At 52.6% G+C, this 16,681-nt stretch overlaps 1 protein-coding gene across 1 annotated transcript in view; it reads left to right on the top strand.

The window, feature by feature from the left end:
• The first annotated feature begins 120 nt into the window (after nt 1-120).
• The window catches only part of CEP104 (centrosomal protein 104), a 44,487-nt gene continuing 27,926 nt past the window's right edge, over nt 121-16,681 (top strand). The window contains exons 1-4 of the mRNA XM_075550376.1: nt 121-531; nt 11,071-11,197; nt 13,142-13,315; nt 13,683-13,821. Coding sequence (XP_075406491.1) covers nt 11,085-11,197; nt 13,142-13,315; nt 13,683-13,821 — 426 coding nt within the window. The 5' untranslated portion in view covers nt 121-531; nt 11,071-11,084. The remainder of the gene's footprint in view (nt 532-11,070; nt 11,198-13,141; nt 13,316-13,682; nt 13,822-16,681) is intronic.

Below are 16,681 nucleotides of genomic sequence, written 5' to 3'. Positions count from 1 at the left end.
GCCGAGCAGCCGCCCCAAAACTACATTACCCAGAAGGCCAGGGACTCGGGGGCGGGGCTCATCCTATACGCAGGCGCAGGTGGAGCCAGGGCCCGGTCACAGCCCTGCGCGCGCACAGAGGCACCCTTCTGCCCGGCCCGGCTTGGTTGTCATGAGAGCGGAGGCCGCGGCCCGGGCGATGGGCGGAGGCGGCCCGGGCGATGGGCGGAGGCGGCCCGGGCTGCTCCGAGGCTGGCACCGCCGCTGAGGCTCCGAGGCGTGGGGCTTCCCGGCGCGGCGGAAGAGGCGCCACCTGAGTCCGCCGCAGGGCGCTGGGTGCCGAGAGGTCGGCCCCGGGCCAGCCGGATCAGCCTGCCGGGGCCGGGAGCCGAAGCCAGGCCTACCTGCCGGCCACCCCGTTAGGCCGGGCCGCACTGGGGTTCCAGCCGACTGGATAGCCGCGCCCCGGCTTTCCGCACAGGGCCCTGCCCGCCGGGGGTCGCTCCACGCCGCCGCCTTCACCTCGTCGGGGCACCTTTGCGTTCCGAACAGGTATCTTGTGGGCCACAGTCGACGCTCCTGGACATTTAGTCACTGGTGCCAGACCCAGCGTCCGAGCCGGATGGAGGGAGGGATCACGGACTGGATCCCGGTGTCGAGTGGGGGGCTCGACCCAGGAAACCGTACTCCCCGCGTGCACGGCTTGTCAGCGGTTACCCGGAGCCCCACGCCTGCGGGTGTTTAAAATCCCGGCCCGTGGATTTCACAGTTCCGACCATGTGTTGCCCACAGGGCCAGTGTGGTCTTGGGGGAGAGGGGCACTGTCAGGAAGCTTGTCTCTAGGTTCACGTGTAGGAGGGGCCCAGCCATCTCACTGCCGGGTCTGTTGGTCGCATCCACTTGGAGCAAAGGACCCCCAAAGCTGCCTGGGTTTCTTTCACCTGGGAGCATTTTCACATCCCACATTTTCACTTCCCAGGAATCACGTCTCCACGGCTGACCCTCAGTGGTGTTCTGCTGATGAGATTACAGAATGTCCTGCCCCTGCCTCATTCACTGCAGCTGAGTCAATTCTGACTCTTAGCGACCCTCTAAGGCAGAGTACAACCGCCCCTTTGGCTTTCCGCTTCTTAAGGATCAGATTCTCTGGGGCGTTCAAATCGGAAAGGTTACTTGATCCCCTCCCCCCAAAAAGCAACATAATTGTATGACTTTTGTTGTTTTTTTTAAAACATTTTATTAGGGGCTCATACAACTCTTATCACAATCCACACATATACATACATCAATTGTATAAAGCACATCCATACATTCTTTGCCCTAATCACTCTCAAAGCATTTGCTCTCCACTTAAGCCCTCTGCATCAGGTCCTCTTTTTTTTTCCCCTCCCTCCCCACTCCCCCCTCCCTCATGAGCCCTTGATAATCCACAGATTGTTATTTTGTCATATCTTGCCCTATCTGGAGTCTCCCTTACCCCCCTTCTCTGCTGTCCATCTCCCAGGGAGGAGGTCACATGTGGATCCTTGTAATCAGTTCCCCTTTTCCAACCCACTCACCCTCCACTCTCCCAGCATCGCCCCTCACACCCCTGGTCCTGAAGGTATCGTCTACCCTGGATTCCCTGTGCCTCCAGCTCCCATATGCACCAGTGTACAACCTCTGCCCTATCCAGTCCTGCAAGGTAGAATTCGGATCATGGTAGTTGGGGGGAGGAAGCACCCAGGATCTGGGGGAAAGCTGTGTTCTTCATCGGTACTACCTCACACCCTGACTGACCTGACCCATCTCCTCTCCTAAACCCCTCTATGAGGGGATCTCCATTGGTCGACACTTGGGCCTTGGGTCTCCACTCTGCACTTCCCCCTTCATTCACTAATGTGTATATATATATATATATATATATATATATATATATATATATATATATATATACATATATATACACACACATATACACATGCACACATATATACATATACATACACACACATATATATATACATATATATTCTTTTTTTTTTTTTGCATGATGCCTTATACCTGGTCCCTTTGGCACCTCATGATTGCACCGGCTGGTGTGCTTCTTCCATGTGGGCTTTATTGCTTCTGAGGTAGATGGCCGCTTGTTCACCTTCAAGCTATCTCTTTTGATAGCCGGGCACCATCAGCTTTCTTCACCACATTTACTTATTCACCTACTTTGGTTTCAGCAGTTGTGTCGGGAGAGTGAGCATCATAGAGAGCAAATTTAATAAAAGAAAGTATTCATGCGTTGAGGGAGTGCTTGAGTAGAGGCCCAAGGACCTTCCACCACCTTAATACTGAACCTATAAATATAGACACATAGATCTATTTCCCCATCCTCATATATATAGTTGCATGTACATGTCTTTGTCTAGACCTCCATAAATGCCCCTTTACTCCCAGCTCCTTCCTCCATCTCCCTTGACTTTCCTCCTGCCCCACCACCATGCTCCGTCCCCACCTGGGCTACAGCTATACCTCTTCTCTACGCAACCTTACCCTTGATCATTCCCCACCAGGCCTGCCACTCCCCCCTCACTACCATTTTGGGTCCCATGTTTTTCCCTTGTCCCTGTGTTTGTTAACACCACTTCCTTACCCCCCTATCCCCCCCACCCCAAGTCCCCCCAGAACTGTCGGTCCCGTTGTTTTTCCTCCAGACAGTTCATCCAGCCTGTCCTATTCAGACAGACCTGTGGAGACACTAACATGCACGAAAACAAGACAGAGGAAAACAAACAGTATACAACCAGACAACAAAACAACAAAAACAAACCACTGACAAAGAACAAAACAAAACACTTCACAAAAGAAAAGCTTGTAGTTAGTTCAAGGATCATTTGCTGGCCCTTAGGAGCGTTTTCCAGTCCAGTCTGTTGGGGCACCACGCCCTGGCCCCAAAGTCCACTTTCAGCATTCCCTGGGGACCTTGCCACTCCATTCCCTTGCTGTTCCGCTGCACTCCCCCAGTGTTTTGCCTTGGTGTGGTGGGATCAGGTCAGGTGCCATTCCCCAGGTGCCATTCCCACACTGTGTCTCCGGTGCTGTCCCCTGTATCACCCTTAGTCACTGAGGGGCATCATGTCTCATAGTGGGGCCAGCCCTGTTGTTCTCTCTGTGGACTGGCTGCTCTACTCAGGAACATCATCCTCACAGCCTGGTGGGCCAGGCTGTGTTCCACTCTCTCCTCGTGCCCCTTCATCTGCTCCCATGTGCTCTGATCAGATATGTCCATCTCCTGGAGCTGCAGAATCAATGTCGTCCTTTGAAACAAATTAGTGCCGCAAGGTGTGAATGCAATATCCCGGAGTGGAGTAGGGAACCAGTGGAGAGGTCTGGGAGGCTGGCCCCAGCACCAAAAATTAAGTGGATTCCTGCCCCTCCCCCAAAAAGAATTGGTTTCAAAGAATTGGTTTCAAAGGACTTTTGTTTTTTAATGGAAACTAGCAACAAGTTTTGTTTCTTAGCTGTGCAGCGAAATATTGGTAACTTGTATTTAAATTTTAATTTGTAAAACACAACGAACCTGATACATGTTGAAAAACTGGTGTCCTGAACGGAACCCCTGGTGCCGCGGTGGCTTAGGCACTGGGCTAAACTAAACCTCAAGGTTGGCCGTTCTGCAGGGGGAAAGGTGGTTGTGTGCTCCCATAAAGATTTAGGGTCTCAGGGTCACTCTGTGTCGAAACCGACTTGATGGCAGCGGGTTTGATTTCTGGTTTGGTGTGGTTGAAGGGTTAAAGGGTCAGCACGCTAGTTAGTGGTCATTGGTAGAATCCCTGCTTCTCATGCAGGAGAGTGAGGTTCCGTTCCCATCAATGCTCCACCAGGGCAGCTACCGCCGCTCTAAAAGGGGAGACTTGTGTGTTGCTGCAATTCTGGACCGGGTTCAGCAGAGCTTCCAGGCTCAGACAAGCTCGAAATAAAGACCTAGAGATATCCTTCCCAAAACCCAACTGGTCAGTGATTTCAGATGAGAAGAGTGTGGTCCACAGGCGATCCCGGGGAGGGTGCAGGACCGAGCAGCTTCTCCTTTTGTGATGGGGTTGCCATAAGTTGGGGCGGGGCAGGGGGCACGCTGATGACTACAGAGCATCCTTACTAGGGGCAGAATGCAGCCTGTGGCTTGCTGGGGAGGGTAGCTATGCCAGGAGGGTAGCGGGATCCCACCTGCTTCTGGGTCAGGAAGACGATCTAAGCAGTGATCTTTCAGCCAGGCTCTGTTCTTCCCAGTTTCTGTGACCGGGTTTGCAGATCCGAGAAGGATCACGAATGGTGCCGCCGCAGGTATTTCATGTAATATTGAAGGTTTGCACCTAGGGTATACAGGTGAGTTGGGTTTTTTTGGCCAGAAGGGACCAAAAAGGGACCCAAACTGCGGTGCTAAACTTGCCTCCACAGTGCCCCGGCCTCTCTCACAGGGTCACGAATCAGTGCTTAGTTTTCAGTGTCTCGACGTGGTGGTGCGGCTTCATGGTAAATGGTGTGGCAGAAGCGTCTCATCTCCTCTAACTTGACAAACGGACTGCCTGGGAATCAGTGCTGACTTGTGAAGACTCTGTTGGACAGGGCAGAACTGCCCCCTTTGAGTTTCTTAGGTTATAAGTCTTTGTTTACAGTAGTAAAGGACAACAAATAATGTACAGATTGATAAAACACTGCAGAGCCAACAAGCACCCCACCCCTGCCCACATAGCAAACTGCCAAGGAAACGAACATTTTCAGCCAGATTTCACACAAGCAAGAGACGAAGGGCCATGTCGCATCTCCAGGGGACCACAAAAAGCAGAGGATGGCCATCAACCGCAATGAACCCTTCCTTACTGAAGGCCAACAGGCAGCTTGATGAGATTTCGTAACTGGTACAGATCCCAAGAGTTCACAGAGTTGTTATCACCAAACTAACGCATATCAATTCAATCCATATTTGGAAAGTGGCACAGCAAAAATCCGTGAGAATAACATCATCTTTCCATGGGTTTCGCCTGTCACCACACTCCGAAGTAGCTCTTAAGCACACAACACAACTGCAAATACAGCCTTCCTTAATCTTGCTTTTTTATATGCTCAGCAGAAACGGACAGCAGAAGAACTGAGACCCCAGTGCTACGGCCACAGTTCCATTGTTTTCTCCTACTTGAATAAAAGGGCAGAGGCCAAGTGCAGTGGGTGCCCGCTGCACCCATAGACAGTCAACGGCAGTGGTGCTTGGGAGCCTAGGCCCAGAGCCTTGCGGGGACACACCAGGAAGGCCCCGCAGTTTCCCTGGTTTGCCTTTGAAGAGCATCCTAGTATCTGCCCTTTGACTTTACCAGATGCTGAACAAAGCTTAAATTTGCAACCTGTGGGTAAAATGTAGTAAGCTCTCTCCCATCTCCACCAGGCCCCCAAACAGCTGTCCAGGCGCACCCCCCCAAAGCAGTGCACGAGCCACCTGCATGATTGGATGCAGCGGGGGATGGGAGGGGGTGGCACAACACCAGGGGCCACACTTCCACCCACAGACTGAAAATGGACAGGCAGGCCATGCCTTTGGAGCAAACACGTCACAGGAAGGGGAAACAATAACAAAACAAGCTCCAAAAACCTCACAAAACAAAGATAGCCATTAATAGTGGCCCAATTTCAGTTGTAAGTTTAATCCCTGCTGAAATAGTACTGAGTTGCTCTCCAAGTACATCGAGAGGTACAAGTAATTTGGTGACTGTCCTCAAGTTTCCACAGACCCCTCTGTGTTGGCCTGTTCACGTGTTTACTGCTGGATGGAAAATGCAAGGACAGGTGCTTAGACGCCACATCCCAAGGGGCCTCCAGCCACCCCTCTGCTGATAGAGCACGTCGATGGCGTCTTTGTCCTCCATCGCCAGCTGGGCTAGGGTGTCCGTTTCATTAATTGGCTGTCCATCAAACCTGAATCTAATCTGTCTCGTTGACAACCCCTGGAGGATTATGACATCTGATCACAAATGAAAGCCAGTCATACTGCACTGAGAATTTTGGCCAAGTCAAGTCGACATATATTTGGAGGGGGTGGTGGGGAGACACAATTCAATAGATAACATTCCACCCTTAATCCCACCCAGCCATTGTGTGGGAGTCACAAAACTGCAATTCAAACCAGACTCACTGTCACTGAGACATGATGATCCTAAAGACCGGCTAGGACTACCCGTTTGGATTCCCGAGGATGTAAATGCTGTGCTGTAATCTCTGTGGGAGCAAACAGGCTCTTGAGGGCCTCTCCAAGCATCTGGGGCAGTGGTTCTCAACCTTCCTAATGCCTCGACCCTTTCATACAACTCCTCGTGTAGTGGTGACCCCAGCCATAACATTATTTTCATTGCTACTTCATCCCTGTACTTTTTCTACTGTTATGAAATGGATCATGACCCAAGGTTGAGAACTGCTGATGTAGGGGCTTTGAACCTCAGACCTTGTAGTTAGCAGCCCGGTGCCACCAGAGCCTTGGAGAATATGGCTTGGAGGGCCGTATTAAATCACTCACTCCACTGCAGTAGTGCAGTCGGTGTTGTAGTGCTGTGTCACTGATTGGTCCTGGCTCAGAGTGACCCTGTGTACAGCAGAGTGAGCACCGCCCAGCCCTGCAGCCTCCTCACACCACCAGTGTTACATTGGAGCCCGTCGTGGCTGCCGTTGGATCGGTACATCTTGCTCAGGGTCTTCTTTCTCGTGACCCTGCACTTCCCCAAAGGAGCTCTGCTGGTGTAATGGGATGCACGTTGGGTGTTGGCGACAAGGCAGGTGGTTCAAACTTGGCTGACCCATGAGCAAACACTGAGGCTCTCCCTCCTTTAAAGACTCACAGCCTCAGGGACACACGGGCCAAGTTCTCCTCCGCCCCATGAGGTTGCTATGCATCGGAAGTTTGGTTTGGTTCCTGCCAAGTATGATGTCCTTCTCCGACACCTGGCTCCTCCTGATACCAGGTTAGGACTCCATGAGCTGAAGTCCCCCTGTGTATTTGTAAGGAGCGCTCTGGCTATCCTTCTTCCAAGACAGATTTCTTTGTTCTCCCGGCAGCCCATTCAGTATTCCTCACCAGCCCCCTCATTCAGCCTCCTCAACTCTTGTTAGGTCTGATTTATTCATCGCCCATGGAGTGACTGACAATGCCAGGGATTGGGTCAGGTGCATCTAAGTCCTTAAAGTGGCATCTTGCTATTTCACACTTTGAAGATCCCTTTTGCAGAAGATTTACCCAGTGTAAAACCTGTGTCGTCTCTTGGCCACTGTTTCCGTGAACGGTGTTGTTGCGAGGTGCCATCAAGTCGCCTCTGACCCACAGCGACCATGTACACAACAGAAGGACACGCGCATGGCCCTGCGCCGTCCTCACAGTTGCCTGGGCCCATTGTTGCAGCCACGGTCCATCCTCTTTCACGGCCCCTCCGCTTGACCAAGCAGGAGGTCTTTCTCCAGGGACTGCTCTCTCCTGACAACACGTCCAAAGTATGTAAGACTAAGTCTCACCATCCTTGCCTCTAAGGAGCACTCGGCTGTACTTCTTTCCAAGACAGACCAAGTTGTCCTTTTAGAAATCGTGGTCCTCTCCCCCACCACAATCCAGATGCATCAATTCTTTCTCCAATCTCCCTTATTCAGTGTCCAACTTTCGCATGCAGAGGAGGCAATGGAAACGAGTAGTAATCCACCCCCCCCCACATACACACACACAAACCTTTGTTGATTGTGATACAAGTAAGATGAAATCCTTGAGTTGTGAGGATGTTTGTTTTCCTTGTGTGGCGGTGTCATCCACACTGGAGGCTGGAGTCTGATCTTCATCAGCGAGGACTTCAAGTCCGCTTCACTGTCAGCAATCGAGGTTGAGTCATCTGCACATCACAGGTTGCTAGAGAGCCTTCCTCCACTCCTCGTTCTTTGTAGGGTCAGATGACTTGCTTGGCATACAGATTGATTGAATATGGTGAAATAAGACAGCCCTGAGCCCTCTCCTTCCCTGGTTCGGAGCCATGCAGTCCCTCCTTTGTTGATGCACAGATTTGGTGTGAGCACTGTGAATGAGCCTGGGCACGGCTATCAAAAGAGATAGCATCTGGGGTCTTAAAGGCTTAAAGGTAAACAAGTGGCCATCTAGCTCAGAAGGAACAAAGCCCACATGGAAGAAGCACACCAGCCTGTGCGATCAGGAGGTGTCGAAGGGATCGGGTATGAGGCATCACCAGAACAAAAAATTATCTTACCATAGTAAATGAAGGGGGAAGTGCAGAGTGGAGACCCAAAGCCCATTTGTCAGCTGCTGGAGACCCCCTCACAGAGGGGTCTAGGGGAGGAGATGCAATATAGCACTGTTGAAAATTACAGCTTTCCTCTAGTTCCTAAATGTTTCCTTCCCCGCAACTACCATGATCCGAATTCTATCTTGCAAGTCTGGATAGAGCGGAGGATGTACACTGGTGCAGATAGGAGCTGGAGGCACAGGGAATCCTGGGCGGATGATACCTTCAGGACCAGGGATGTGAGAGGCGATACTGAGAGGGTAGAGGGTGAGTGGGTTGGAAAGGGAACCAATTACAAGGATCTACATGTGACCTCCCTGGGGGACAGACAACAGAAAAGGGGTGAAGGAAGACTCCAGACAGGGCAAGATATGACAAAACAATAATTTATAAATTATCAAGGGCTCATGAGGGAGGGGGGAGCGGGCATGGAGGGGAAAAAGAGGACTTGATGCAAAGGGCTTAAGTGGAGAGCAAATGCTTTGAAAATGATGAGGGCAAAGAATGTACAAATGTGCTTTACACAATTGATGTATGTATGGATTGTGATAAGAGTTGTATGAGTCCTTAATAAAATGTTTTTTAAAAAGAATGAGCCTGGGCGCGGGGAGCGAGAAGATGGGCACTACCACAGCCTGGGTGCATTGGGCATTGCCCAGCAACCCCACCCCCTAGAGCCACCCAGAGCCAGCAATTGTAGTTGTCTGGGAAAGGCAGTAGGACAGAGAAGAAGGGTGTACCCAACAGCCAGCAACTCCAATGGTAGACCCCCTGAGTACCAAACTGGGTGGAGAAAAGTGGAGTCAGCAGGCGGTGCTCAAGGGAGGAGGGAGGAGCCAGGGGAGAGGTAGGAGGAGCTCTGTCTGGCCCAGGCAGCGGGGCTGTGCCCCGACAGTGGGGAGGGTGCTGCCCTTGGTTGCCCTTGGGGGGGTGGATTAATGTCGCTTCTTCTAAAACAGTGACACCCTGTAGCAAACTCGGCTCTTAATCACGGTCTGTGTGTTTGTAATGCTTTGGTTCATAAAGTCCAAAATAGCTAGCCACTGTCAGTTAATTATTAACTGAAACGGCCCTTTGAGAGCTCATTGAAGGAAAAACCAAGCACTAGGTCATGCATCAAGCATTTCAAAATGAGCCAGGTTCCTGTGCAGTGTGTTGTGTTACCTCGTGCTGAGAACTTAACTCATTCCTATATCTTACTGCCAGGAACTTCCTGGTGAATTCTTCTTTATCTGCTGTTTTTGTGAAAACCCCTTTAGTTGCAAGCAACTGAAGCCTAACTCAAACTGGCATTAACAGAGGTATCTGTTGGCTTGGCAACTGAAAAAAAATGTAAGCAAAAAGTCGAGGACTAGTTTGAGCTTGAACTACAGCTGGGTCTTAGAGCTGAAAAGCTCTCCCAACCTCTCTCAGCTCGTCTTCCTCTAAGTTCGCCCTGCTCTCTGGCATGGCCTCCCCACCATGGTGGCCTCCAGTACCCCAGGCAAATGTTCCCTTGGGGAAAGGCCCTTCTTTCCCACCAAGTCCTGGGATTGAGTCTCACTGGTCCCATTTGGCTCGTGTGTCCCTGCTCCCATCTCAGAAGCAGTCACTGTGGCCAGGCTCCTAGGAGTCATGGGCTGCTGAGGCCTGCGAAGTGTGCCCCTGCCCATGGGAGTGGAGTGGGGGAGGGCTGGGAAGAGTGCCCCCTGCCCATGGGAGTGGAGTGCGGGGAGGACTGGGAAGTGTGCCCCCTGCCCATGGAAGTGGAGTGGGGGAGGCCTGGGAAGTGTGCCCCCTGCCCATGGGAGTGGAGTGCGGGGAGAACTGGGAAGTGTGCCCCCTGCCCATGGGAGTGGAGTGGGGGGAGGCCTGGGAAGTGTGCCCCTGCCCATGGGAGTGGAGTGGGGGGAGGCCTGGGAAGTGTGCCCCTGCCCATGGGAGTGGAGTGCAGGGAGGCCTGGGAAGTGTGCCCCCTGCCCATGGGAGTGGAGTGGGGGAGGGCTGGGAAGTGTGCCCCCTGCCCATGGGAGTGGAGTGGGGGAGGGCTGGGAAGTGTGCCCCCTGCCCATGGGAGTAGAGGGAGGCCTGGGAAGTGTGCCCCCTGCCCATGGGAGTGGAGTGGGGGGAGGCCTGCGAAGTGTGCCCCCTGCCCATGGGAGTGGAGTGGGGGGCGCGCTGGGAAGTGTGCTCCCTGCCCTTGGAAGTGGGGGCGGGTGGACTGGGAAGTGTGCCCCCTGCCCATGGGAGTGGAGTGGGGGGGGCGCTGGGAAGTGTGCCCCCTTCCCTTGGAAGTGGGGGCGGGTTGGCTGGGAAGTGAGCCCCCTGCCCATGGGAGTGGAGAAGGAAAGGGTTGTAATCAATGCCATCAGAACTGATGGGAGGCCCAGCAGCATCACCCAAGAAAACTGGCAAAGGTGCCTCTTCCAGACTGAGGTGCCCACCAGGCAACAACTGAGCTGCCACCACTCGCTCAGGGTGACGATGCTGAGCCGAGAGCAGTCAGCTTCACAAGGACCCTCACTGTGCACGTGTTGGCCACTGCAGGAGTCTCTCCCTCTCCCTGCTGGCTCTCACCCTGACAGCTGTGTGCTCGCTTCCGGGCTCCGCCACGTCACGCCCATCTCCCTTCTCATGTGTGTCCCCTCGGCACACGGATCAGCCCTGTTGGCCACATGTTAGGAAGAATCAAGGGAACCTAGTAGCTCACATAAATGGGAGCCTCGGTGTGTCATGAGAAGCTGGGAGACTTCTGGATGTGTTGGGAAGCGCGGGCTCTCACCTTTTCATTGTGCATTTCTTCGTTCCTGCACCTCACCAACAGCCCAGCTGTGCAGAATGCCCCACAAGATTGGATTCGTGGTCGTCAGTTCATCCGGACACGAAGACGGCTTCAGTGCCAGAGAACTCATGATCCACGCGCCGACTGTGAGCGGGTGGCGGTCTCCCAGGTATGCACTGGGGCGGAAGGGGTGGGCTCAAGGAGGGGTGCAGAAGGATCACTGATGGAATGGTGGGTTCCTTTCATATTAAACTAAGGTTTTTATTGAAACTCAGACATCAGAACCACAAGAGCGTCAACTTGTGGAGCCAATGCCAACTCATAACAACCCTGCAGGCCAGGTAGAACTGCCCTGTGAGTGTCCCAGGGAGCGGCTGGTGGTTTCGAATTGCTGACCTGATGGATGGTTAGCAGCCCAACTCGTAACCATGACGCCACCAGGGCGCCTGCATTTAAAGACCGCAAACATTATAAAGATGGAAAACAGCACCTCTATGAGCCCAAGCTCATTCTTTTTTGAGGTTGCTCCCCCCCCCCCCCCCCCAGGTTTCCTCGTGGACCCTGTTGCACTGATGTTAGGAAGGAGCTCACTCTGTGTCCCTGCACAGCACGGTTTCCGCAGGCTCTGGCCAGACAGCCTGCTGTCCCTTTCCTGCCTTTCTCCCCTTCTGCACTCCTTTCCGTTTGCCCTGGGCCACGTCCAGTACCTGGCATTGCTTGCCCAGCAGCCCCCACAGAGACAAGGCTGGTTCACGGGTGACTTTACCCGTGGTGGGCAGTAGGGAGGGGACTGAGGCATCCTTGTCGAGGCATGAGGACGGCCTGGATTTCTGGCTGGTGTCGCCACTGCACGGTGTCAATGCCGCAAAGCAGTGGTGGGGTGGGGGTGGGGGGGACTGGTCCTAAACAAGCATGTCTAGTGGTCAGCTCTGTGCCTAGCAGAAGAACTATGTCATTGGGATTCAGACTGCTTGGGGCACCTAAGGTGTGTGCAAAAGGAGGGACAGCAGCTTTGGGGGGAAAAACCTGGACAGAGGGGAAGGAGCTCCTACGGTGGGAGAAACAGGTATGCTCAATGCCATGGACACTTGGTCTGGCACAGAATCCCTGAAGGCTGAGCAAGGTCAGGAGCAGGAAGTGCACTTTGGTGAAGGAGGTCAGCATGGTCCAAGCAAGAGCGAGCCAGGCATGGTTGGGTGGTACCGGGACCCTCGAGTAGTGGGGAGAATGGGAGGGAGCCTGGGGCTGCAGACAACTCCTGCAGGAAGCTGGGCGGAGACCACAGATACCAGCAGTACTCCTGGAAAGGGGGGAGGGGTGTGCAGGAGCTGGCCTTGAGTGCTGAGTAGGGAGAGCTGGAAAGGAGCCCCTTCCAGCCACCAGCACTGGGGCTCCTGGGGAAGGAGGGGCCCAGCACTGCCTGGTTTGTTGTTGGGCTTGCATGGAGGGTGCTGGGACGTAGCCTTCCTGGCCTCAGCTCCACCAACCTGCCACTTGCCAGCTGAGCACACACGGGGGCGCAGTGTTCACCCCATCATAGCCACACATGGCAGCCTTTGATGACTGCTGCCGTTCTCTGGCTGCTGTCTCTCTTTAAAACATGCCACGGCCGTTCTCAGCTGAAGTCAGAGCTCCCGTGTGGAGCCCTGTAGGAGGCGTTCTCTTCCAGCACTGAGCAGGAGCTTGGCTCAGGAAATATCAGTGTTGCCCGAACCCGCCGGCTCAGGCTTCCAGGCGGAAGCCGTTTTCTCCACGCCTGTAGGTTCCTGTGGGGAACTCTGTGGCTCTGTCACTCACTGATACAGCCTCTTACATTCCGTCTTCAGCCCACCATAAACCCTAAGTTTTGCTTCAAACTGTCCTAGCCACCGATCAGCTTGCTTCCCATTGGGTGGCGGGCCACTCGATAGCACCCTGCTTCCAGGCCTGGGCTCCAACTGTGGGAAGCCCGAGAGGTGAGGAATGAGGTCAGCCTTGTCTGGAGCTGCTCCACGGACACATGTGCCCCGCAGACACGTGGCAAGTGCTGATTTCACAGAAGAACAGGATGCTAGCAGGCTGAGCCTCTCGGCGGTGATCACTCAGAAGGAAACACAAGCGTATTTGTTTTCAGATTTTGCCCGTTCCCACAAGAAATCGTTCTTCAAATGGTGGAGAGATGTCGAATCCGAAAACTGCAGCTGCTCGCTCACCAGTACATGATCTCCAGTAAAATTGAGTTCTACATCAGCGAAAGCTTGCCCGAATATTTCATGCCGTATCAGGCAGAGCGCTTTCGAAGACTCGGGTAAGATTGGCATCTGAAAATGTATAATGGTAACACTTAGGCAGGCCAGTTCTCCTGAAAGCAACGAGGCACAAATGGCCCATTTCCCCCGCCCCCTTACTTGTGGCCTAGTGTGGCTTCCTTCCATTGGGTTCAAACTGCTGTGATTTTTAAGGCCCGTCGCCCATTGGGAGTGGGCCCCCTTATCAGTAGTGGGCAGCTCTGCAGATGCAGGCCTGCTCTTAAGACGAGTTAGATTTTGCCATCTGGGCCCTTTGCTGCTTTTCCTATTCTAGAAGCCTTGCAGAAGCCCACCGAGCTCACCAGGAGTCGTTTTGCTCAGCGGCGCATGTCTGTGTAAACAGGTCCTTTGCCTCTGCTCTCCCAGGTACGTCTCCCTGTGTGATAACGCAAAGACAGGCTGCAAAGCTCGCGAGCTGAAATCTGTGTATGTGGACGCCGTCGGGCAGTTTCTAAAGCTGATATTTCACCCGAACCACGTCAACAAGTACAACATCTACAACCAGGTAAGAGAAGTGTGGCCCTAGCCCTGGCCCACTCACCACCCTCCTCCCGAGAGTGTGTAACCCTCCGCCAGAGTCAAAACCCTTTTTGAAAGGGTGTCTTTTACGGGAGAGTGTGAAGCTCTGGATCTCTGCTGGCCACTGCAGCAGCCACTGGCCGCGTGTGGCACTTCTCTACTAGAATTAGGGATCTCCAAATGGAGGTGCCATCAGTGCCCAAGGGACCCTGGGTTCCAAAGACTGGCTGTGGAAAGAGTGTGACGTGTGGAAGTGATAGCACGTTCTGGTGGCAGTGGTGGGTGCCATTGAGCCCGGTTCAGCTCACGTGACCATGCCTACACGACAGAAGGAAACACCACCCGGTCCAGTACCAGCCGCACCACCTTTCCAGTGGGCCAGCCCCTTGCTGCGGCCAGGATGTCAGTCCATCGCATTAAGGGTCTTCTTCACTGGCCCTCCACTTGGTAAAGCATCATCTCCTTCTCAAGGAATGGTCCCTCCTGATGATGTGCCCAAAGTATAGCTATCCTTCTTCCAACACACCTTTTTTTTTTATTCTTCTAGCAGTTCACATTGTACACCATAATGTGAACACATCAACCCATCCGTGGTGTCTGACGTGTTGTCCAGCTCTCACATGCATACGAGACCATTGGAAATATCATGGCTTGGGTCAGGTGCACCTTAGTCTTCAGAGTGGTCGACATTTGGGCCTTGGGTCTCCACACTGCACTTCCCCCTTCATTCACTATATATATATATACACACACACACACACACACACACATACATACATATTCTTTTTTTTTGCATGATGCCTGATAACTGATCCCTTCGGGACCACGGAATCACACAGGTTGGTGTGTTCCTCCATGTGGGCTTTGTTGCTTCTGAGCTAGATGGCCGCTTGTTTATCTTTAAGCCTTTAAGACCCCAGTCACTATCTCTTTTGATAGCTGGGCACCATCAGCTTCCTTCACCACATTTGCTTGTTCACCTACTTTGTCTTCAGCAGTTGTGTTGGGAGAGTGAGCATCGTAGAGTGCAAATTTAATAAAAGAAAGTATTCATGCATTGAAGGAGTGCTTGAGTAGAGGCCCAAGGTCCTTCCGCCACCTTAATATTATACCTATAAATATAGACATATAGATCTATTTCCCCATCCTCATATATATATTTGCATGTACATGTCTTTGTCTAGACCTCCATAAATGCCCCTTGACTCCCAGCTCCTTCCTCCAGCTCCCTTGACTTTCCTCCTGCCCCACTACCATGCTCTGTCCCCACCTGGGCTACAGCTATACCTCTTCTCTACGCAACCTTACCCTTGATCATTCCCCACCAGGCCTGCCACTCCCCCCTCACTACCATTTTGGCTCCCATGTTGTTCCCTTGTCCCTGTGTTTGTTAATACCATTTCCTTGCCCCCCTACCCCCCCACCCCAAGTCCCCCTGGAACTGTCGGTCCCGTTGTTTTTCCTCCAGATAGTTCATCCAGCCTGTCCTATTCAGGCAGACCTGTGGAGACACTAACATGCACGAAAACAAGACAGGAAAACAAAGCAACAGTATACAACCAGACAACAAAACAACAAAAACAAACCACTGACAAAGAACAAAACACTTCACAAAAGAAAAGCTTGTAGTTAGTTCAAGGATCATTTGCTGGTCCTTAGGAGCGTTTTCCAGTCCAGTCTGTTGGGGCACCATGCCCTGGCCCCAAAGTCCACTTTCAGCATTCCCTGGGGACCTTGCCACTCCATTCCCTTGCTGTTCCGCTGCACTCCCCCAGTGCTTTGCCTCGGTGTGGTGGGATCAGGTCAGGTGCAATTCCCACACTGTGTCTCCGGTGCTGTCCCCTGTATCGCCCTTAGTCACTGAGGGGCATCATGTCTCATAGTGGGGCCAGCCATGTTGTTCTCTCTGTGGACTGGCTGCTCTACTCAGGAACGTCATCCTCACGGCCTGGTGGGCCAGGCTATGCTCCACTCTCTCCTCCTGCCCCTTCATATGCTCCCATGTGCTCTGATCAGATATGTCCATCTCCCAGAGCTGCAGAGTCAATGTCGTCTTTAGGAACAAATTCTTTTCGGGGGAGGGGCAGGAATCCACTTACTTTTTGGTGCTGAGGCCAGCCTCCCAGACCTCTCCACTGGCTCCCTACTCCACGCCGTGATATTGCATTCCAACCTTGCGGCACTGGGTTGAAGTCTGGTCCCACTTTCCCTGGGGAGATATAAACAATACCCTCCCCTTGGGTGGATTAGTGCCCCATGCCCCCACTCCCCTTTTCTTCCTTATAGTCATCCTTTTGTTTTCCTTTCCCCACCTCCTCCACCATTGTCTACCATGTGCATCCCTGGTTTTGGTCTGTTCTCTGCCATACTACACAGTCTTCACCCCAGAAATGTTTGTATGCAGTAGCTTTTTCCCCTATGCCACTTTTGCATTTTTTTTTAATACTTACCTCAGCGGGCTCATGTTGTACTTGTCCTTTTATGGATGGCTGCTTGTTTAACCTCAAGCCTTTAAAACCCAGACACTTTATCTTTTGATAGCTTGACACCATCTGCTCTCTTCACCACATTTGCTTAAGCACCCAAAAAATGCCAGGTTATCAGAATAAAGTGTCCTTGTCTTAAGGGAGACCTTGAGTACAGACCCAAAGTCCATCTGCTATCTTATTACTTAACATGTAAATATATGCACCTTGGCCTCTATCCCTTTCATTATAAATTAATGTATTTACCTTATACCATGCCTATAGCTATAGCTTCTGCTTGCTATTTCTTTCCTCTTATTTCCTTTCACCTTCCTCCTGTCCCACTGTCATGCTCACCCTCCATTTGGCTCTCAGTAATTC

This window comes from Tenrec ecaudatus, chromosome 1 (genome assembly GCF_050624435.1).
Source record: "Tenrec ecaudatus isolate mTenEca1 chromosome 1, mTenEca1.hap1, whole genome shotgun sequence".
Classification (NCBI taxonomy): domain Eukaryota; kingdom Metazoa; phylum Chordata; class Mammalia; order Afrosoricida; family Tenrecidae; genus Tenrec; species Tenrec ecaudatus.
Note: the sequence above shows the minus strand (reverse complement) of the source record. Positions and strands in the feature narration are given on the sequence as shown.